This window comes from Cyclospora cayetanensis, unplaced genomic scaffold (genome assembly GCF_002999335.1).
Source record: "Cyclospora cayetanensis isolate NF1_C8 unplaced genomic scaffold, CcayRef3 CcayRef3_contig_94, whole genome shotgun sequence".
In the NCBI taxonomy this organism is placed as follows: Eukaryota; Apicomplexa; class Conoidasida; order Eucoccidiorida; family Eimeriidae; genus Cyclospora; species Cyclospora cayetanensis.
The window spans coordinates 66,361-87,885 of NW_020312768.1; the positions used below are offsets into that span (position 1 = coordinate 66,361).

Below are 21,525 nucleotides of genomic sequence, written 5' to 3' on the forward strand. Positions count from 1 at the left end.
TAGCTAAGTGCTCTATGCGCTTCAGAAGTGCAATCGCTGGGCACTGTCAGAGATAACAGACACCCGCGCAGGTAGGTAGGCAGAGGTTCAGATTCTGGAGCGAACAGAGAGATAGAGGGCTACAAAGACGAGAGACAAATAGTAATATGATGCCACACACAGCAAAAGTATGCTTCGCGGATGCTGCAGGAAGAGGGGTGTGATGAAGGACGATGAACGCTACAACAAGGATGTGTACTTTCCAGCCCTAATAAAGAAAATCCCTAGATTGCGCATCATATGATGAATCGATACTGCTGTCATACGCTACGCTACTAAGCAGACAAATTTCGCGCTGACGCTCGACACTGCTCAAGCGATTCGTGGTAGAAAACTGCTTTTTCTGGCTCCTCTAGAACACACTATGTCACGACACCTGGCACAAAACACCAGCGAAGGCATGAGCCACTCCGGATGCAGCGCTACGCTACAACACTGAAGTAAGGCTGCTTGCGTCTACAAGAATCGCGCAAGCGGGCTTGATAAGGTTACCCACTGTCAGTGGCCTCCAAGTATTTTAGTGGAGGATGCAAATCACGATGCTTGAGGTGTGGCCATGTCATGCGTGGCTGTAAGTCTCTTTCCTGCATGCTAGAATACAGTATCTAATCCAGGCTTCTCAATTTCTATCTAAGGAATAGAGAAAAACTCTAGTCGACGAAGGACCTTCAATAGAACAGCGTAGCTGTTTACCGCGTTGTCTTCGCCAGGCAAAGATATGGTGCTTGAATCCAGGATACGTGACGATGTGTCATTCCTCATTGGAGCGATGTAATTTACGGAGGTCATGAGTGAAAGCGCTAGTATACGGAATGCAGTCTGGGCACTTGCCCTTGGATATATTATGTACAATCCCTGATACGTGACGTAAACCTATCTGTTTCAACAACTCTGAAGGAGCAACTATGAGGTGCATCGGGGTCTAAACAGATGTATATGCCGCCATGCGTATGCATAAACTCGTTCTTAGTATACACAAGCCTGCGATATTAGTGTACGCATCAACTTGAACATGAGATGCGCCCACCATGACCCCTCTATGAGACACCCGAGAAACATTTGGATTTCTTAGAACCCACGAAATATTCTTGGAATCGGCCCTCCACGTTTACTTTGGTGCTATCTTGAGAACGCCAGCTGCCCGCCAGGCTTCGGCTCAAGCATATCGTTTATTGTTACTTGGTGGTGTGGTCTGCCAAAGTGAAGTAAACACAGCAGCGCTTCCAGCCTGGAAAGAGTTAAGTACTTAAGACTCTCGGGTTCAGTGCGTAAGACTCTCGATTGCCACAACGACCTTCTGATGCTGCAGGGTTAGCCGGGTCGCGTCATGTTGCCATTAATGTAACGATGATGGCACAGTGCTGCAAACTTCATGTGGATGGCTATAACATGTAGGTAGCGCTGACAGACACATTTAGATGCTGAACCCAATAATATATCATTGTTTTTGGGAATAATGAATAGCGGGTGCTAACAGGAAGAATAATGCGTCATAAGTGTTATTTCGAGGCCCAAGTGGCTGCTTATCCTTTTCTTTTAACGTGCACAAATTATTCTTCACCGGTTTCCAAGCGAAATGATTGCGAGATGGAAGTCATGTGCGTCCTTTGAACTTGCAGTCCATCGAACGCCACATTCATTATTCACCACCTCATGAAAGCTATTGGATAAGAACCAAACACAAACTCTCTGCGTTTTGAATTGCGTGCACCTTGTGGTGTGGGGTCCCACAAGCGGCTACAGCACTAAGAGGACACGAGCACATCTCGCCTCTGGGAGGATATCCTAGGCAGTCAAGCTGCATCTTACAGAAGTGCATACTTTATTGGGTAGCGCCTTATTATGCGATAGGTATCTAAAACACTTAGACTGTCATTATTTTCCTACTCTCGATGCATAGAGACCTCGGACCCTCCACAATCGCCGATGTAGCTCAGTCGGTAGAGCGCGAGGCTCTTAACCTCGTGGTCGCGGGTTCGAGCCCCGTCGTCGGCTTTCTTCTTTGCTTTTTCTGAGGTTCTTTCGGGGTTTTAGCGCGTTCTATTTTCTTGAAATAGCTGGGGTCATAACAGTAGCCGCGTTTTCCCCGTTCAAATCACTGCCAGCCTAGAACTTCACCTGCCCCACGGCGTCAGTGGTGACGGAGGCAACTCGACGGAGGGTTGGTTCTTGCCGGTGTAACACGGAGTTTTCCTGCGCATGCTGCTCTTCGATCTGCTTTCCTCACGTGAAGGCATGTGTATTTGTTCGCGTGACAGAAACATTTTAGCATTATCACACCGCCGAACACTGCGAATGCCCCATTTCGCCGCGAACGGCGTTTGGAAGGACTGCATCGCGAGGTGTACACCGTGGGCGTCATCGACTGAACTATATCGGCATCGGGTGCAGCCTTCTGTGCCTTAACAGGGCAGCAATTAGGAGGTCGTTTCGCCGTGTGTGCCCACATGCCCTTGGGCCGTTCTGGGGAGCACTATCAGGGATCGATAGATAGAGGCAGTGTTCGCGGTTCGTTCGAGAGCGTGAGAAACAAACTAAAAATCGCGTTTGAGCAGACACGAGTTCAAGGCGTCCCAAGGGGGGCACTTGGCCCTGGCACGCTGCACTCGGGGTGACCCTTGTGCCCCCACGACATGCAAGGAGTGCTGAGTTGCACGACAGCAGCATCACAGGCTGTTTCTGTGACAGCAGCTCAGACTGCATGACCTCTGGATCCGCCATATCCTGAATTGTCTGCACAGGCTACGCCTCCAGCTGTTGCTGGAGTGCACTGGAGTGCCCCCCCCCGACTGCCGTTTTTTTTGTTGGCTTGCTGTGTGTTGTGGGGAGCTGCAGGGGAGCGAGTTCTAGCCCGTCTCCCCAACTCCCCACACGGCGCCAAGCGCCTCGCCAGGCGGCAGAAGTAGCGAAGGCACACAGAGAGCAACGCAGCGTTACGGGCAAGTCAGTAGCCTCCCCCGCCTCGTTCCCCCTAGCAGGAGTACAGCTGCGCTGACAGCAAGTACTGTGCATGCAGTGCCCGCACCAAAAGACCACTATCTTCTCCTTTTCCTTCTGCTGGCACCCCTGCTCCTCCGCCCGTCTCAAATCGTCGTCACTCACTAAGGCCTCTCCTGGAATGGAAATCTCTCCAGTTGCCGTTTTTGTTCTCAATTGGCTGACCCAGCCGGCTGCTGCTCGTGTGTCTGCTGCGCCTGCTGTCGCGTTCCTCGGTGTAGTTGCACGCGGCGTCGTGCTCGCCGATATAGTCGGCGCCGAGGATTCTCCGCCCCATGTAGCTGCTGCTGCTCCTCCTTGAGGCAGCAGCCAGAACTCGGTGCGCTGCCCTGGCGCAGCAGCTAGCGGCTTGTTGCAGATGACGCAACAGCTAGCCAAGCGCCTTCCTGTGGCTGCCCTCCTATCCCCCGGTGCAGCAGCAGCTGCTTCTGCAGACCTTAGCGCACGCGGCGCAAGGTGGCTGCGGCACTGCAACGCGCCAGAGACTCCCGATGCAGAATAAGCCCCCTTAGCACTCGGCGGAATACTGATAGGGGAACTGCAGTACCCCGACCACACTTGCAAGGGAAGCTTCTCCTCCCTCGCAGCTGCACAGCGTGCTGCCTTGAGCTGCTCCTGCAGCTCTGCGGAGGAAACGGATGAACGCTCGATAAGCAGCTTCAGCTGCCCCTTGTCTACAACGCCTGCGTCTACACTGCTGCTCTTGCTGCTTTTGCTGCCGCAACGAACAGTTACGCCTCTGCGTCTGCGGAGGAAGAGTTCCCACTCCAAAATCGCCTTTTCGGCTTGCACGCACTCACAGGCTGCTTGGCAGACTTCCAGCAGCTGCTGCTGCTGCTGCAGCAGCAGCGCAACACGGCGTTCAATTGCTGGCAGCAGGTGCTGCACAGAGCCAGGAGCCAACTGCAGTAATTGCTGACCTAAAGAGAGAGGAAGTAGACACCAACGAGAGAGTACCGTACTGCTGCTGTCGCTGCTGCTAACGGGATTAAGCGCCTCTGTGGTGCTTGCTCTTTTTGCCGCTCTATCCTTGGCAGCGGCCCCTCCCTTGCTGACATGAAGATGAAGTGATGACAGAGCAGGAGCTCTGTCTAAAGCGTGAAGCAAGGCTACAAGGAGAGGCGGATTAGAGCTGCAAACGGAGACGATAAGTTTCCAGAGACCTCCTTCATTGGCAGCAGCTTCTGCGGAGTGCTGCTGCCGCTGCTCTTGGGCATGCGGGGGATGTCGCAGCGCAGCTGCCGCTAACTGGGTGCTTTCTGCTACTTGAACTGCTGCTTCCACGTCATTGCAACGCAGCAGCAAAAGCAGCAACGCCTCTTCCAATCGACCTTGGCGCTGCAGCAAAAACGCAGCAGCTCGGGGTGTCTCCGGACCAAGAGAAGCGAAGCAAACTTGCAAGTGCTGCAGCATCTGTTCTGATGCAGCTGCTGCTCCTTGTGTTGCTGCTGCTCCTTGTGTTGCTGCTGCTGATGTTGCTGCTGCTGATGTTGCTGCTGCTTGTGTTGCTGCTGCTCCTTGTGTTGCTGTCGCTCGAATTGCTGCTGCTTGTGTTGTTGCTGTTGCTTGTGTTGCTGCTGCTCCTTGTGTTGCTGCTGCTGATGTTGCTGCTGCTCCTTGTGTTGCTGCTGCTCCTTGTGCTGCTGCTGCTTGTGTTGCTGTTGCTCGAATTGCTGCTCCTTGTGTTGCTGCTGCTTGTGTTGCTGCTGCTTGTGTTGCTGCTGCTTGTGTTGTTGCTGTCGCTCGAATTGCTGCTGCTTGTGTTGCTGCTGCTGCTTGTGTTGCTTTTGCTTGTGTTGTTGCTGCTGCTTGTGTTGCTGCTGCTTGTGTTGCTGCTGCTTGTGCATCAACAGCTCTTGCAGAAGGTTGGAAACCTTCCAGCTCCTGAGGAGCATCGTTCAGAGGTTGGAGAGCGTCTGCATCTGCAGCAGCGTCAGGCCCAAAGGAAACAGCATGCTGCTGCCGTTGCTCTTGCAGGTGTGGCGCCTCGCCTCCCTCCTGCAGCAGCAGGTTATAGGCCTCTTCGTAATCGTAGCTGCCGTCTGCTGAGCGGAGGAAGGTCAGCAGCAAATGAGGTTCGAGGGAGAGGTACAACTTCACCTGCAGCGGGAGCCAACAGACGCAGCAGCCAAGTTGCATTCGAAGCATGTGCGCGAGAGAAGCGCAGACACCGCAGAAAATCCGCTTTTTCCCCCGTTCCCCCTCTTCAGGAGAGAGCGAAGGGTGTCGCATGTACCGTGAGCCGCATTTTTGCCTCCACTCTGACAGAGGGGAAGCAGACGCACCTGCAACAATGAGAGACACGCTACTGCTGCTGGGCACGCCGAGTAGGCAGCCTTCAAATAGAGATGCAGCAACGCTTGGGCGCACAGGAGATGCGGAACGACATCCTCTGGAGGAAATACCAGAGCGCCTCTGCCAGGATTTTTGCTCCGGTGGCGAAAGCCGCTGCTGCTGGAGCAACTGTTGTCGCTTTCACCAGCGTCGCGCGCAGAATTCGCCTCGCATAGCCACGGCTTAGCGGGATGGGGACGCAAGCACAAGAGAGTCAACGCGTCTGCGGCTTGCAGCTGCAGCAGCTGCAGCGACATACTCGGAACGGCTGCCGCGAGAGCCGCGGCAGCACTCTCCGGAGTTGGCAATATCCGATTGTTCTCTTCTTCGAATTCGTTGGAGGGGGCTGTGACGCTCCTTTTGTCTGCTTCTGCAGCGATGGCAGCTCCTTGTGGCTCCGAGACGCAGGGAGAGATTGCATCTTTCGGGCTCATCAGCACGCGGTGGATATACACCGCTGCGCGCGGGGACTGCAGCAGGAGCAGCGCATGCGCTGAGCAGCAAAACAGCCGCAGTCTGTGAGCCAAGACAGCGCACGCCCTAAGTAATGGCTCGTACAAAGGCGAATCCCACACGCTGCCGCCTTCGTGCGTGCCGTGAGGCTCCTGAAGAGGCCGTCTCTGCTCTCGCTGCTGCAGCCGCCGCAGCAAGCGCGCATGCGCTTGCTGCGGTGTCTCCTGAGACGCAGCGTCAACGCCCCACTGCGAAAGGCGGCACAAGAGGGGCAGCTGCAGGAGGCACTGCAGCAGCTCTACGCTAGCTGCTGCGGGAAGCGGCGGAAACGCAGCCAGGCATCGCAGAAAGGCTGCTGCTTCCGCAGCTCCATCCCCTTGCAGAGGCGGACGCGCGCTCTGCTCTTGTAGCTGCATGCTCCCCTCCGACTGCTCTTGTATCCTCTCTCGCCGGAAACGCTCGCGCAAATCAGCTGACGCATCCCTCAGGAGCAGTTGCAGCAGCTCAAGGTACAACGCCACTGGCGGCTGGAAAGCCGTCCGTCTTGCGGCTGCGCACTCTCCTGCCGTCGTCGCTGCTCTTGAGCCCTCTGCAGTCGACGCTGGCGCTCCTTCTGCAGCGGCAGCAGCAACGAGCTGGCATGCGAACGGCGCAAGCGCCTTGTGCTCAGCGAAAAGGCATAGCAAATCCATCCAGTCCGCATCCCGCTGCAGCACCAAGCGGGGAAGCAACGCCGCTGCAGCTTCTCGCTGCTGCTGCTGCAACAGCAGCCGCACCGCTTGCAGACTCGTTGCTGTCGCAAATTCGTCTGACACCAACATGGCAGTGGAGAGGGCGAGCTCGACGTTGAGCGTGAGAGGCTGCTGCTGCAGCAACCACTGCACTTTATCCTGAGCATCTCGAGGTCGAAGCTGGATTAAGGAGAGAGAACAGCGCAGCAGCACAAAATCAACAAAAGGCTTTCGTCACGCGCCGACCCCGAGGCAGCACCAACTGCCACTATTATTACACTAATCTTCCCCACCCTCTCCCTCAGCGATCTATTAAACACACAGACACACACACACAGACACACACACGCAGACACACACACAAAGACACACACACATGCAGACACACACACAAAGACACACACACGAAGACACACACACGAAGACACACACACGAAGACACACACACAAAGACACACACACAAAGACACACACACGAAGACACACACACGCAGACACACACACGAAGACACACACACGAAGACACACACACGAAGACACACACGACCAGCACCATCGGCTGCACATTAGCAACCTGAATACGTCTTACTGCGAATACATCAGCTCCACAGCACAGGATGCAGCCTCCCCCTTCAGCCATAGGGGCCACAAGGAAGTCTGCGTATTTGGAAGTGTGTGAGCCTCGCTCTGCGTCTTCTCTCTTCTCTGCTCTGTCTGGCTCTGCAACAACGCGTTGCCTCGATGGCGCTGCCGAGAAAGGCAGCCTCAGGCGTTGATGCGACACAACGCAACCCCTGCCGCAAGAGACTAGCAGCAGCCACACGACAGCTTCTTCTGCCGAATCTTTCGATGCCACAACCGCGCAACTACCACCAGCGACGGCAGATGCAGCAGCACGCTCGAGCTTGAGAAGACACAAGGCTGGCTGAAGGGCAGAAGGCAGCTCCGGACTGGGGAAGACACCGCGCACGCTGCTGCCTTTCAAATCCACGGTGCTGATGACATGCCCACATCGAAACGCCGAGGCTGTCGCGCCCGCTGCATCCACGCCTGTCAGCGGCTGCGGATCTTCAGACGAGACGATGCGCAGCAGCTGCACCTCAGTCTCCCACGCTACCGCCAAGAGGTCGTCTTGCACCCACTGCAGGAGAGACGCGCTGCGAGGCGGTGCAGCCGTCTCGCTCGCTGCTGCAGTGCCTGCCGCTGCCGCCGTTCCCAAAGGTCTTTGCAAGCAGCAAACCTTCTGCTTGCTGCTTACGTGAAAGACATGAACGCTGCCTGAAGTCGTTCCCCATGCGAGGAGGGAGCCTCGCCATCGACAGCAGCATATAGGAGCATCCCCCTGCTGCAGGAGCACGTCGCGCTCTGCATAGAAGCCCCTCGTGTGGAGCAGCAGGCTGCCGTTCATACACCCCACTGCACACACGGAGCGCAGTCCACCCTCTCGCTGGTGCAAACTGCTTGCTGGTGCACTCGTCGAGGCGTGAAACTGGCGGAGACGAGAGAAGGAGGGGCCTCCTGGGAAGCTCGCCACCGTTCCTCCGCGAACTGCAGCTGCACAGCCTTGGAGAGAAGCTCGTGCAGCCTGCGCGTCGGAAAGAAGCGCAGCCGCGGCGGGGAAGTGCGACAGACTGCAATCTGGAGAAAGCGAGACGGAGAGGACGGGGTGGGTGTACTGCAGAGACAGCGTGGGGCCCACAGCCACGAATCCCCCTGCTTCCGCTGCTCCAGCCGCAGGAGTCTTTCCTGAACCGCGCTTCTTGCTGGAGGCGCTACTCGAGTTACTGCTGCTGCTGCAGGCGGGCAAAACGTGTATCAGCACACACCCCGTCAGACCCGCCGAAGCAAGAAGCGATCGAGGTGCAACACTGACATCCGTTATTTCAGCGTCATGGCCTTGTAGTACCCATACAGCTTGTTGCGGAGAGCTCATGTGCTGGGAAGAAGGAGAGCAGCTCTCTCTCGAGAGCGCTGCTGCTGCAGCCTCCTGCTCCTTGAGCTTCTCCTCACGCTCACGCGCCGGTAGAGGCACCAGCAGCAGCACGCCGTTGCAGAATCCGAGGGCAGCTCGACAGTCGCTTGCCACTGCACACGCCGATATGCGGGTTCCGCTCTCCTGCTGGCTGTCTCGGAGGCGCGAGAATCCAGGGGAAGAGGCAAGCCAGCGAGGTAGAGGCACAGGTTGGCACTCATACATCTGCTGCTGCTGCTTTTGCTGCTTTTGCTGAAGGCGTTGAAGGGAATTCGCCGCAGGTTGCGGGGCCCGATTGTGTCTGAGGGAGCGATCTCCGTCCCTTGTGGAGCCTTGGGGGAGCAGTTTTGTGATTAGCAGGCGCGTGAGAGACACGGCAGCAGCGCCTGCCGCATCTTCTTGGGTTGCACCCGCGAGGGACGCTAAGAACTGCTGCTGCAAGTTCTCTTGAGGCTGCGTTAGACTGCTGCAGTTCCTTGGCGGAGGCGCGTCCACTGGTCTTGAGGAGCTCTCGCCAGAGGGGCAACGCCCCTCACCGGGGTGACCTTGAAAAAAGGCCCCCTCTTCTGTGCTTGCTGCAGCGGGAGGCGGCTTTTGCTGCTCGTGCACTGTCACAGTTTCTGCTGTTGCTGTTGCAGCAAGTGGAAACTGGCACTGCTTCCTCAGCATCGCCTCTCCCTCCTCAGTCCCATAAAGTCACGTTCTGTGCTGTGGTTTATGTGCTACATACGACCGCTGTACTGGATGCCTTCGTTTCTTCCGACGCCGCTGTTGAGGCAGCAGCAGCTACAGATGTTCCCCGGCAGCAGTGCAGAGTGGTGCCAGCCATAGCGGACGAACCTCTACCCTTGTTGCATTAAGGAATACGTGATGAAGGACTGCAGTAGCGGAGGACTGCACCGAAGCTCCTGTCGTCGCTGTTTTTTGGGGGGGGGGGGAAGGGAGCCTAGTCACTTCAGAAGGTTTTCTTCTTTGCTAGGAGAAAAGTGCAAAGAACAAGAGTCAAGAGTTTTTCGCGAATGTTGCCGTCCTTTGCGCGGGTCGGTAGCGGCTGCTGGAGAAAGGGAATACGGCAGGTGTGGGAGAGCTGTATGCAGGCAGGGGGAGTTTCTCGCGCCTTAAAGTGGCTAGATCCTTTCCTGTATACGAACAGAACACCTGGAGAGAACATTTCTGATGTGTCTTTCCCCCTGAGGAACTTGTTGCCGCAACCCTCCTCCCCAGGGGCCCCCCGAGCAGCGGTCGGGGGCCCCAACAGCAGTACCCTGCATTAGCACAGCAAAACCCTTTAGGTGGGCGTTGGAAGCCGATGCCTTTGTCTTCGCACTATTAAGCTGAAGAGGCTGGGGTGGTCGGAACTTGGGAGAGCATTGCATCTTACACGCAAGATTAGCCACCCCGTCCAGTGCGCGGTCATAATAGCGGGTAAGACGAGCTCTTGAAGGTCATGGAAAAGCCAGCACACGTTCAATCAAAGGGTATGGGTAACCCAATGTGACTTGCCTGCGCTGGCACCGCATCGCTCGCATGATCGGGATACCTTCCAATCACGCCGAGAGGTTTTGTTGCAATCCGGTGCACTAAACTACTGGGGGCCACAGTGCAAAAACACCCACCCCGATCCGCATATGCCATGGTTAATACCCTGCGTTTGGCCTCTTCGACCCTCGCGTGGGGCACTCTGTGTTAAGGGGATGGTGGAGGATTGCGCTGCTTGCTAAAAGCACCAGAAACTCCCTCTGAAGCCTTTCGTGCATTTTTGGCTCCTCCTATCGTCAAGAGGAAACTTCCACCATCTGTGTAGCTAGAAAGCAGATGGATTGGCCCACAGTCCCAGCGGATCTTCCCTTATGGTCTCTATGAAGACCCTCAGCGTCACATGTATCTGGCCAAGCTGTACGTGCGCCTTCTGTACTTCAACATTAGTATGTAACGAAACTTGGTTGATTAGTTCTCTGCTCTGGTTGAACAAGCGGTTCAGAGAATATTGAATTCATTAGCTGAGGAACGCTCGTGGTGGCGGTGCATATATGCGCTAACGCGCTACTTAAGACCGAGAGCGATTGCTGTGAGTGCTCAATGGATGCGCAAACGAAAAGTGTAGCTGCCTTTTCCCCAAAATGCTAAAATCTTACGGGGCAATTGCAAAAAGAGATTTTGTAGCCTTCTGTCTTGGGTTTGTAACGTTGTCGGAGATCTCCGTATGAAGATTTTGAACGCCGGACTCAAAGGACATGCAGTATGAAGTTACCGAGTCTTTGTTCAAGAGAACTCTCTGCTTTCCCTGCCCATGCTTCCCATACGTCCGAATGCAGGGGAGAGGAGGCACTGTCGTACGTATAGCTACATCACCAAAACATTTTGTGCGTTCACAGCTCGTTACACAGCGCCCAGCGCGTATCCACACAGAACGGCGTCTTGTTGTATCAAGCTAACTGTACTCCGCAATGGATAAAAAATCAAAAAGCAAAAAGACGAGTCAATAGTCTGCTAATTTTCAGCTGCCAATAGCCAGTGTACTAGAAAGTTTTGCGGCTTATCTAGCTTCGAATTCCTCAACAGCCGAAGTCAGCTGTGATCTAGCTGGTTAACTCGGTCGATGATCCAATGTATCATTTCAAGCGCAATATCATCCCCATCATAACAAAAACAAGCGATCGTGTTTCGAAAGCGCATTTTTTACAATGTCCGCACGGAAGTGGAAGGAAGAAGACAGCTTACAACAGCTGTTTCAAGCATTGGAACCCGCAGTAGGGTACACCCCAACTGTGGGGGCAAACATTTTACGCCGCCACTTGCGACGTTCGCGAGCCGAAATCATGCACAGCGCAGTGTGCTATAGCGCAGTGGAAGTCGAGCCACTCCAGTTGAGCGGATACTGAAGATAAAGGCGGAAGGTTGTACAGCTGGCGCTGCAATGCATGAGGGATTAGAGGAACCAGACAGCAGCGGTATAAAACAGCAGTGACATGAGGGAGAGGTGAGGCACATAAAATAGAGGTACGAAGCCCAAGGAAATGCCCAAATTTTCGCGAAGACGCTTGGTTAGAGTTTCAACGCCCAGAAGCTGCGAGTGTGTGAAGACACGGTTTTTTCTGTAGGATTACCATGGAACCACGAGTTATTTTATTGAATTATTACAGCCTTCACATCACTTCCTTTTTAGACCTTGATGTGTATAATTAATGCTTTAGTTGAGCCAGTTTTTCGGTGCATATTTTCACGCAAATCTACCGAGGTACATTCCCTGGTAATTGCTGATGGAGCATACTCGAATTTAGAGAAGAGCAGAAAACATGACACGCTGAACTGTTGTGCTACTGCGCCTCAACCCCTATGAACGAGTTCCGGCTGGGTATAGCCTAATTGTTACCACTTGCAAGCGTCTCGGGTCTGAGGTTCCTGCGCACAGATCCTCCACTGTTTTCCACAGAAAGCTGCAAAGAGGTTACTACGAACTGCCTCGAGAACGCTTTGTTTTCTAGTTATATCATGCCACATGATTCCCAGCTGAAGGGGAGGGCAGGCAACAGGGCCTCTAATACGTTTGCCTTCTGAGTACTCTCAGCTTGCGCACGCAGCTGCACTCAGTAATTTGGCAAAATGACAAGCAGCTCACATCACTACAATGCTGGGGCACCCGCGTTGTGCAAAGAGAGAACAGTTGAAAGCTAAAGTCTACATTTAATGAATTTTTAGTTCTTTATTGGGCATACCTCCTGCACAGGAAAATCTACAATTGCAGGACCTTTCCCACTAGGCATATCGTGGTTTAATGCAACTCTCAAACATGCTTTCCCCTTACTGTGGAGAAGGACCACCTCTGTAGGCATCGCTATACATCTACTCATGTACGTGCACCACAATGACAGTGAGAGGGGAGAGAGAAATACGATAAAGCAATGGTTCTGAGGCCCTCAGAGCAGGGGAGACTCCGTGTAGATCCAGCATGCTGATCCAAGTACATGCTCACATGCATATCTGTGCATCCAGATGGACGGCTACACACATGTACGTGTATATATTTATATATAGGTATAATCAGCAAGCACATGCGCGCCCCTAGAGGTACATTGGGGCCTCTCTATAGGGCCCTCACGGACACTTGCAGCGCAGCGACAAACTTGCCTCATCAGATAGAACTGCACTCAGGCAAGCCGGCTCTCTCAAAGCAGTTGCGTAGGGACCATGAATAAACACGTCTTGTATTCCCCTTGAGCCAAAGCACACCCAGGCTGCGGTCGCAGTCTGGCGCTGAGGCAAGACGTATCCTGCAAGGGGTTTGGAAGTCAGAACCAGAATACCAACACCACGGTGAGTCCCCATAGGGCTTCAGTGAAGCCACGCATGTTGCAGCACATCCTTTTCTGCACATGCGGCAGAAGTTCGTTCATCACCCGCCTATAGTAGGAGGATAGGGCATGCCAAGTCAATCGCCGAGTGCCATGCTAACGGCACTATGCCCTGGTAGGCCCCTTCTGGACACCTGATGCAGACAGTATTACATACAACTGTCTCAAGGGAAACGCATGAGAAAGCCCGTAAGAGAGATGCTTCTTTCCCCCATTTTTGCGCCGGCTGACCAAGGGGCGAGGCGCAACAAACCAGAGGACCCCGGAGAATCTTACCTTGAGAAGCAGTCCCAATAGGAAATACCTCTCTGTCTGTGGGCCCTCGGTATACATAATCATATAAACTTCATAGGCGTATCTGTATAGCTCCGAATGCATATACATATACAACAATTGTGTACCCGATCGTTTGTGTAAGCCAACTGCATACATATACACTGAAGAACAGACATTGAGCACATCTATATATATATATATGCGGAATATATATATGTATATATATCCACATCCACATGTACACCTAGTACACACACATATATATGTATCTTGAATACAAATAAGCTTGCACAGGGCTGGGGGCGAGCGTATGGAAAAGTATGCAAGGAGCGGCGCATGCAGGGAGGACCTCAGGCGCTTGGTCAGAGTCGTTTCTGCACATCAGTTTCCAACTGACGCGGCCTCTACTTTGAGGAGTTCCTACCGCTATGAGCACCCCGTGGAAGGAATCCGCCTCATGCAATTTGAAGCAGCACGACCGGATTTCTCGTAGGGGGCCTCTCAAGTGATTCGCTCGCGCGCATTTCAGCAAGAAGCCCTGTGAGGCAGGGATTTTTCTGAGCCTTTTCGCGGGCTCTACTCTGAGGCACGTCTCCGACCTTCAGGGGTGTTCAGCGTAATGCTCGTCGTCGGGGCTCTTACTCATGGGGCGGGATACGGGCATCTGGAGTGCCGTGGAAACTTGAACAGCCCCATCATTGCGGCAGCTACCGAGGAACAATGCAGCTTTCAGCAGCCTCTTTCAAGTGCCCTTTTAACCTGCTTTTTTAGCACGCCTACTACAGCGTTGAAGGCACCGAGCCCTCCTTGCTCGCAGTGCATGGGGAAGGTGCTGCCGGGGAATATAGAATAATAGAGGAAGCTGTGACCTATTCCGGCTCCTAAAACTTCCCTGTGTTTCGTGTTGAACCCCAGAAAGGGGATGTTTTCTCGTCCCGGTACAGACATGTCCAAATGCCGCAGCACGGGCTCGCGGCCACATGTTGACGCAAAGTTTGTTGTTACATACGGAATGAAGCCCTCGCGCATCGCCTGAGCAAGCCGCACGCACGCGCCAAGCAGTCCTCGACAACAACCAACGCTACGCTTCGCTCTTTTACGCAGCCTCAGAACACACTGCGAGGCTCCACGGCGTGCCTGGCGCTGTCACGCACACCGCGGGAGAAAGGACGGCCTGCATCGACATCCTACGCTGTTGTTTCTCTGCTGCCGTACATGTTGCCGCTGTGAATGCTGCTGCTGCAAATGCTGTTGCTGTATATGCTACTGCTGTAAATGCTGCTACTGTAAATGCTGCTACTGTAAATGCTGCTACTGTAAATGCTGCTGCTGTAAATGCTGCTGCAGCTACGCAAAGCGTATTCGACACATCAGAAACTGACCTGTACCGCCATTTCCGGGGTGAAGGGTTTTCCGTCGAGTTTTCGACCCCAATTGTGCGTCCGTGAAGCCCTCCATGGCCACAGCTGGTGCATGACGAACCGCAGACGGCCAAGCAAATCCTCCAAATACTCCGCATCTGGACTGCTAGAGCCTGCGCTATGCACGGCGCATATCGGAGGAGGAGCAGTCGATGCGCAGGCCCCTTTAGCAGCAGCGGCAGCAGCAGCGGGTAAATGCGGTTTGCGCAGTGTGGCTCCCTGTCTGCTCTGGCAGGGCCCTTTTGAGCGCTTGAGATCGTCGTGCACGCCTTTCGCAGGAGAAACAGTGGCTCCAGATACTGCAGCTGGAGGATGCTTTGGATCGTTCGTTGACACTGACACGCAAGACAACCGCCGACGCTTTCTCAGGGGAAGCTCTCTCAGAGCTTCACCCCGTATCCTCGACAAGCTTCGCATAACGAGAGACTTTCCCTTGCCCGTTTTCTCGGGAGACGGCGCGCTTCTCGACGAGGGGGGCCCCTGGGGGGCCCCCCCTCCATTCGCGTCCGTGCGATTCAACAGAGAGGCCCTTCGAGTCCGCAGACACCACTGCAATGGACTGCAGCGTTCATTAGAAGCAGCCGGAGCGCAGCGACATGCAGAACGAGCTGCAGCTTGGCTCGCCTCCGCTGCTGCAGAATGGGGAGCTGAGATTTCTTGCCGCACGCCCTGAGCCTCTGTACGCGGGGAGAAGCACCTATAGCTCGCTTCTGATCCTCCTCCCGATGCTGCTTCCGGCGTTGCTGCCAACGCGACAGCGCTGCAAGCAGCAGCACCGCCTTGCACTGTGCTGCTTTCTCCCGCCCTCGGTACGACCGCTTCCGATGCGCCAGGCTTCTCCGTCCCCGTCGCATCCTTGGCGTGAGCAGCCGCTCTCTGAGTATCCGCTGAATCGGCGACAACAACGGCAACGGCCTTCTTCGCGAACTCCCCGCAGCCGCCACGCGCAGCCGAAGCTGCTGCATGAGAAGCATCATCGGGCGTGTTGTCGTCGTGTCTAGGGGATTCGATAAGGCCCTCTCCCTCTGCGGCTTTCACCTCTTGAGAATCACCCCCTGGTTCTGACGTCATCGGTGTCTTGGCGTTCATAAAGGGAAAAATTGGGGGCGAGACGGCATTCCCAGTTCCACGACGTTCTATCTCCCCCGCAACTGTAACAGTAGCAGCAGCAGCAGAAGTAGTCGTCGTGCGCGACATTCCTGCTGCTGTGGCTGCATCGGATGCACCAGGCAACGCACCGCAACCAGAGAAAGCGGGCTTTCGGCTTTCCAGCTCCAACGCCCCTTGAGACTGCAGCTGCCCTCCCTCCTGCTGAAGCATTCGTTCTTCCAGAAGTGCCTTGGAAGATGCTGTCTTTGGATGCGTCTGCGTGATCAAGCCAAGCAACCCGTTTGCCGCGAGCCCAGCTGCGAAAGCCTCCGTCGTTGGTGTCTCAAGCCCTCGATCGACGGCAACAAGAGGGGGAGACTTCCCTGCAGCAGCGGGGGGCCCTTTGGGGGGCCCTTTGGGGGGCCCTTTGGGGGGCCCCTCCAGAAGGATCTCCTGAGCGAGAAGAGGGGCAGTTATGGGCTCTTCTCTGGCGGCCTTAAGAGGCTCCGAAGAAGGCGCTGTTGTCTCTGCATTGCATGCACAGCAGCATCCAGATTCCACAGCGCTCTCTGGGAGTGGGGAGGCAACCTTCGCAGGCAAGCCGACATGGGGAGCGTCCAGCGTTGCCAGTCTCAGGGGGCCCCCCAGCACTCCAGAGCTGTTGGACTGGCGAACCGCAGAGGCTGGGGAGGCGCGATCCGCGCATGCGCTTCTCCTCAGCTTCGCGCGGAGACAGCCCCTTTCGCCTTCCGCAAGGGGAAGCTGCAGAGAGGCCTCTGCAAAACTGCGCTCGGATCCAGGCGCTGCCCTCTCGGGGGAGGCTTCCAGCCACCTCCATCTGTTGCGCCGCATGTCAGGAGGAGGATATTTAGGGGCCTTTTTGGCCTTGCAGAGCTCCTCCAACGTGTCGCGCGTCGCTCTCATCGCCTCCGTCTCTGAAAGGGAGGGGCCCCTCAGGGGCCCCCGAGGGGCCCTGAGAAAGTACCCTTTCCTGGAGAGGCCACCGACAAGACACGGCTCCTCGAGCTTGACTTCGCCGACGCCTCGAGAGAAACTCCTCAGGCGCTCTTCTTGCGGCGAAAGCAGCAGCAAATGCTTCTGCAAGTGCTCACGCAGGCGAGCCTGCAGTCTGGAAACACGCCGCTGTGCCTTCTGCAGCTGCTGCTGGAGCATCGCGTCGACGCTCAGCGTTTCGAGGTGTCGTCCCTTAGGGGCCTCCATGAGGGGCCCCAGGGCCCCCCGGGTGACGGGGGAGCTCTCGGGGCTTTGGATCGCGCAGGCTGGACTGTGGCTGCATGCGAAAGGCATCCGCAGCTGCCGCTTCAGGGGCAGGTGTTGCGAGTTGCTCTGTCTGCGTCGGGGAGACGACCTAGGATTCCTGCGAGGCGAGGCGGCACGCTGCCTCGTCAGCGACATCTGGGCGAGAGCGACAGCCGACTCAGAGGCAGCGGAGCTCGGAGCGCAGACAGCCTGCCGCAAAGCGTTTCCCCTCTCTGGGAGTTTGCACGACGCGTTTGTGGCGCGGCAGCCTCCCCTGTCGCTCTCGCGAGAACGCTTGCGACAAGAAGCTGCCTCGCGAGATGCCTCTCGATCTGAAGCGTCTAAGGCTCTGCTGACTCCTGATGCGGCCTTTTCCACGGCGCCTCCAGTGTCTTTCCCGCTACGATCGGGAGGGAGAAGGAGGAGGCTTCTGCGAAGCGCCTTGCTGAACGCGCACTCGACGGGGGAGCCCTTTGCTGCTGGGTGGTTCCCAAGAAGGGCAGTCTCCGAAGAGCATGGCAAGAGGCCTCCTGCACTCTGTCTGCCCGCTTCTGCCGACTCCTCCGCGCTTATCCCCAAGTCTTGTGAGCCTGCACGTGCCCCCTTGCCTCCTAAAAGGGGGAATAACTGAGCGCTGCGCGTTGAATTGGCCTTCTCCGGAGTCAAACGCGTTTTCTCCTCAAGGCTCTGGGGAGTCTGGATACGAGCAGAGCTGAGTGCCGTCCCCCCCCCTTCCCACCCCGTCACTGCAGAAGCCTCTGCAGACGTCTCGCCACGCGAGGAGGCGTACGCGGCAGCGCTGCTCGCCTTCCAAGCGTCCTCGTCCACGTCGCGCAGAGAACTAGAGACAGCCACACCGTCTTCCCCTCTCGCAGACGTAGAGGGCAGCAGGTTCACTGGAGAGAGGGTCGTGACTGGGCTTGCGCGGCAAACGCCTCTGGCTGCAAGTTGAGGCGCTTTTTCTTGCGCGCAAATCCCTGCCTCCAAGAAACGTTCCGCAGACACTCCGAGGCTGCTCCCCTCAGCAGTAGGCGTTTGAGCCTTCTCCGCAAGGGCCCTCGCTTGTTGGCAACAAGAACGACGCGCCTTCGACCCTGCCGCGAGAGCAGCAGCAGCAGTAGCAGTAGCAGTAGCAGGAGCAGCAGCAGCAGGAGCAGCAGGAGCAGCAGCAGGAGAAGGAGGAGACTCGTGTGGTGGCGATGGTGCGTCTGTCGCGAAGCTCTCTCCTGTTGCGAAAACGTTTCCTTCCGAGCTCTTCAGACGTCCAACAGCCAGATCTACAACTGTGTCGAGGCAAGCCTCAAGATCAGCCTGCCTCGGAATTGGCATGTGGAAGCCTTCAACGAAGAATCCCAGCAGCAGCACAGGGGCCTCCCCACCTCCGGGGGCCCCCGGGAGGCGCACAAAAAGAGGCCACATGCGTTGAAATTCTGCAACTGCCACTGGTTCCTCGAGAGCTTCCGCTTGGCGCGCTAGACGCAGCCACACGCCAGGCACTCTTGGAGCTTTCTTGAGTGTCTGCTTCTTCTTTTTCAGCTCGAGAGGTCTTCCTTGAAGTCTGTCTAGCGCCCCTTCGGCGGCGCGTGCCTTGCGCGGGTGTCTGCAGCCTTCGAGGATCTCGTCAGCGGTGAGCCTTTCTCTCCGCATGCCCTTCGACGCCTCCTTGCGAGTGGCTGTTTGGCAGCAAGACTCCCTCCGGGAGATCCCGTAGCCTTGCACGATTGCAGCGTTTCTCGCACTCAGAGAGGATTTTTTCCGCGCATGCGACCGTGCAGAATGCAGCAAATGTCTACGACGCCCAGCAGCACCGCATGTCGAGCGCTGCCTGGGGGGCCCCTCGAACTGCGACAGCGCCTTGCTGCTGCTGCTGCTGCTGCTGCTGCTGCTGTTGCTTCGCGAGCGTGCCCCCACAGCCAAGTGCTCCTCCAGGCAGTCATACCACGGCGTGTCGACGCTGCAGCAGACGGAAGAAAGCCTCAAACGGCGGGGATCTGCAGTGCGAACTAAGCGGAGGCAGTGCGCATCTGACCCCGGTGCGTCAGAAGAAGACGAAGGCGTCGCGCTCTCACAAGCCTCCTCCCGCTTGATCGAAGGGAGGCCTTTTAAGCGTGCATCGCGTGGTGGCTGTCGAGAAGAAGTTGCATGCGAGTGCTCAAGTCGAGAGCGGTGACATCGCGTCTCAGCGGATCCTTCGCGGCAACAAGACTCTCCAGTGCCCCCTCCCCCCAAAGGGCCCCTTGTTGAAACGAGAGCGCTGCAGGGATGCAGACGGAGACATTCCTTTTTCTCGATTCTGCAGCGCGCTTCGTCTAGTTGGCGCGCCGAAGAAGAGACGGCTTGCCCCCCCCCTCCTTCTCCCACACGGCTGTCTCGATGCACATCTGGCCCCCCTCTTGCAGCCTGCTTGCCTCGGAAGCTCTGCGCGAACGACCTCATAGTCGCTGAGGCATCCGTTGATGGCGTTTCGTCTTCTCTAACTAGCCAAGAAGCTTCAGAAGCCTTCCCCTTCTCCCCCCTCTTCCCACAAGACACCCCTGCAGCTGCACCGACCCGCCTTTCGCCGAGATTTCGGAGGCAGCCCCCTCCTCCTCCCTCGAGGAGCTGTCGTGCCCCTTGTGGCAGCTGCAGGTGCGGCTCCTCAGGAGCCTTCTCGAGCGGAGACTCTGCTTCTGGCTGCATTTTTTGCCGCGCGTCACCGCTTCGCGGCTGCCCGTCTGCACGCCTATGCGAGTCTCCTCGGGATTTTCCAACGGCTGCCTCCAGATGGTCGATAATTTGATGCAGTCGCGACAGCTTAGCCTCTCTCCTCGCGCGTTCCTCCTTCTGAGCCACCCCACACGTGCAGCGGGTGTCTTGGCGCAACAGCTGCGTCAGCGTCTGCGGCAAATCGCCGCAGCTGCTGCGACTTCCCCACGTCACCAGGGGCCACATTTCCTCACACAAATCGACGCGATGAACTCCAAATACTTCGTGCCAGTCGAACTGCCGTCCCCACCCCAAATGCGCAAACTGCGCAGTATCCTTCTCGAGGTTGCTCTTGGAGGCGTCGAAGGGCTCCTTTGGAGAAAGGCTTCTCAAACACTCCCGAGCAGGCTGAGCGGCACCTCCCCTGCTCGCAGTCTCTGAAGACGATCGCGAGAGACTGTTTTCTGGAGAACTCACGGCGCGCACAGCAGCGGAAGCCGCTGCCTGCAGATTCACAGAAGATACATACTCCATCAATGGCACACAAAAAGTCTCTCTCTTGGGAGCAGAGAGAAAGAGATATACATACATATATATATATATGCCGCAAGAAGAAACACAACCGCCAAAGGCATCCAGCAAGGGTCCATCAAAAAAAAACGCTTCTTCTTTTTCTTCCCCCCTCCGACACTAAACCCCCTTCCCTCTCGCCTAACTGCAGCGCTCTCCCCTTCTAAAGAGGTACAAATAGCATGGCTCGTTAAAGGGCCCTCAGCTGCTTTTTTCTGCTCATTTACTCAACGCGCCAAGACGGCAACGCCTACAGGGCAGCAACGCCCCTTGCCTAGCACAGCTCACAAAGCGTCGAAAATACCTCTCTCTTTCTCTCTACACACACCCATACAAGATCCCGTAGACAAGAAACCCCCTTTAGCCTCTAGCGCGCTCCAGAATTCGAGAGTTGTTGCTGCAAACGCTACGTTAAAATCACTCACGCCTCCCGAGAACGTGCTGTCTTTTGGGGCAGTCTCTTCGCCGAGCTTCCCCTCCTTCAAAATGCTTTCTTTAGAGGCACTCTTTTTCAAGTGCCGCTCCAAGCAGCATTTGCCTGAAGAAACCCATAGACAGACAGCGCGACGACACCTTGCGCGCCTCTTAAGAGCGCACACAGACAGAGAGGTGAGAGCAGGAGGGCAGCAGCAGACTTAGAAGCCTCCGTCCGCAAGCCTTGCACACAAACGGTCATGCAGTGTGACAGGTGCTTTCGCTGCTTCTGCTGCAGGAGCAGTGGGAAAAGCAGCCATCGCATCTGACAACCTGCCTCGTTCAACACGCATAGGAGGCATTCAGTCTGACATGTGCTTTGCTGCTTTCCCGACTGTCGCAGTGGGAGTTAGCAGCCATCACATCTGACAACCTGCCTCGTTTAATACGCATTGGAAGCTCCGGCTCGTCTCTTAAAGGCTCAAGTCCAATCTCCTCAGCTGCAAGAGAACCGCTTTTGTGATACCCCCAACAGACGGAAGCTTTACTGCCCTTGCAGCGCCTCTTCTCCTACAAAGACAGCGCATGCATCCGCGCCAAGCCGCATAAACTCGCAAGATGCACGGCTAAACAGAAAGAAGCTCCAAAGCGCAAACACCCTCCCGACGTCTCTTCAGTTGCATGTGTGCAGCAGCATCCATAAAAACTGTCAGAGCCTCCAGAAGGGCACCTGGCCTTTAAACACAACAAAACACACTTTCCAACCGACTTCTGCACAACACGCCTCTGTCTCTCTGTCTCTGCTTCTCTTTCTCTGTCTCTCTGTCTCTGCTTCTCTTTCTCTCTGTCTCTGTTGCCTCATAGCAACCTAACAAAAGCCCTACAGTCCTCTAGAGGAGAGCTAGCTGAGCGCCTCTTTGGGGTGGCTTGCT

At 55.9% G+C, this 21,525-nt stretch overlaps 2 protein-coding genes and 1 non-coding gene across 3 annotated transcripts; 1 reads left to right on the forward strand and 2 right to left on the reverse strand.

Moving 5' to 3' along the window:
* Positions 1-1,922: 1,922 nt before the first annotated feature.
* Positions 1,923-12,852, reverse strand: LOC34621706. Its single transcript, XM_026336138.1, has 9 exons — positions 12,655-12,852; positions 7,144-8,961; positions 5,273-6,734; positions 3,994-4,127; positions 3,104-3,504; positions 2,738-2,924; positions 2,390-2,512; positions 2,162-2,253; positions 1,923-2,058 (listed from the first exon to the last, which is right to left on the reverse strand). Exons 1-9 carry the CDS (start codon positions 12,850-12,852, stop codon positions 1,923-1,925), a joined length of 4,551 nt encoding a protein of 1,516 aa, XP_026191923.1.
* On the forward strand, positions 1,962-2,034 carry Trnak-cuu. The gene has a single exon. It is a non-coding gene; the product is annotated as a tRNA-Lys (tRNA).
* Positions 12,853-14,250: 1,398 nt separating the features above from the next.
* Positions 14,251-20,143, reverse strand: LOC113147030. Its single transcript, XM_026336139.1, has 8 exons — positions 19,825-20,143; positions 18,830-19,413; positions 18,314-18,511; positions 18,131-18,283; positions 16,210-17,968; positions 15,370-16,065; positions 14,537-15,231; positions 14,251-14,346 (listed from the first exon to the last, which is right to left on the reverse strand). The coding sequence occupies exons 1-8, from the start codon at positions 20,141-20,143 to the stop codon at positions 14,251-14,253; spliced, it is 4,500 nt and encodes a 1,499-aa protein (XP_026191924.1).
* Between the last annotated feature and the right edge of the window lie 1,382 nt (positions 20,144-21,525).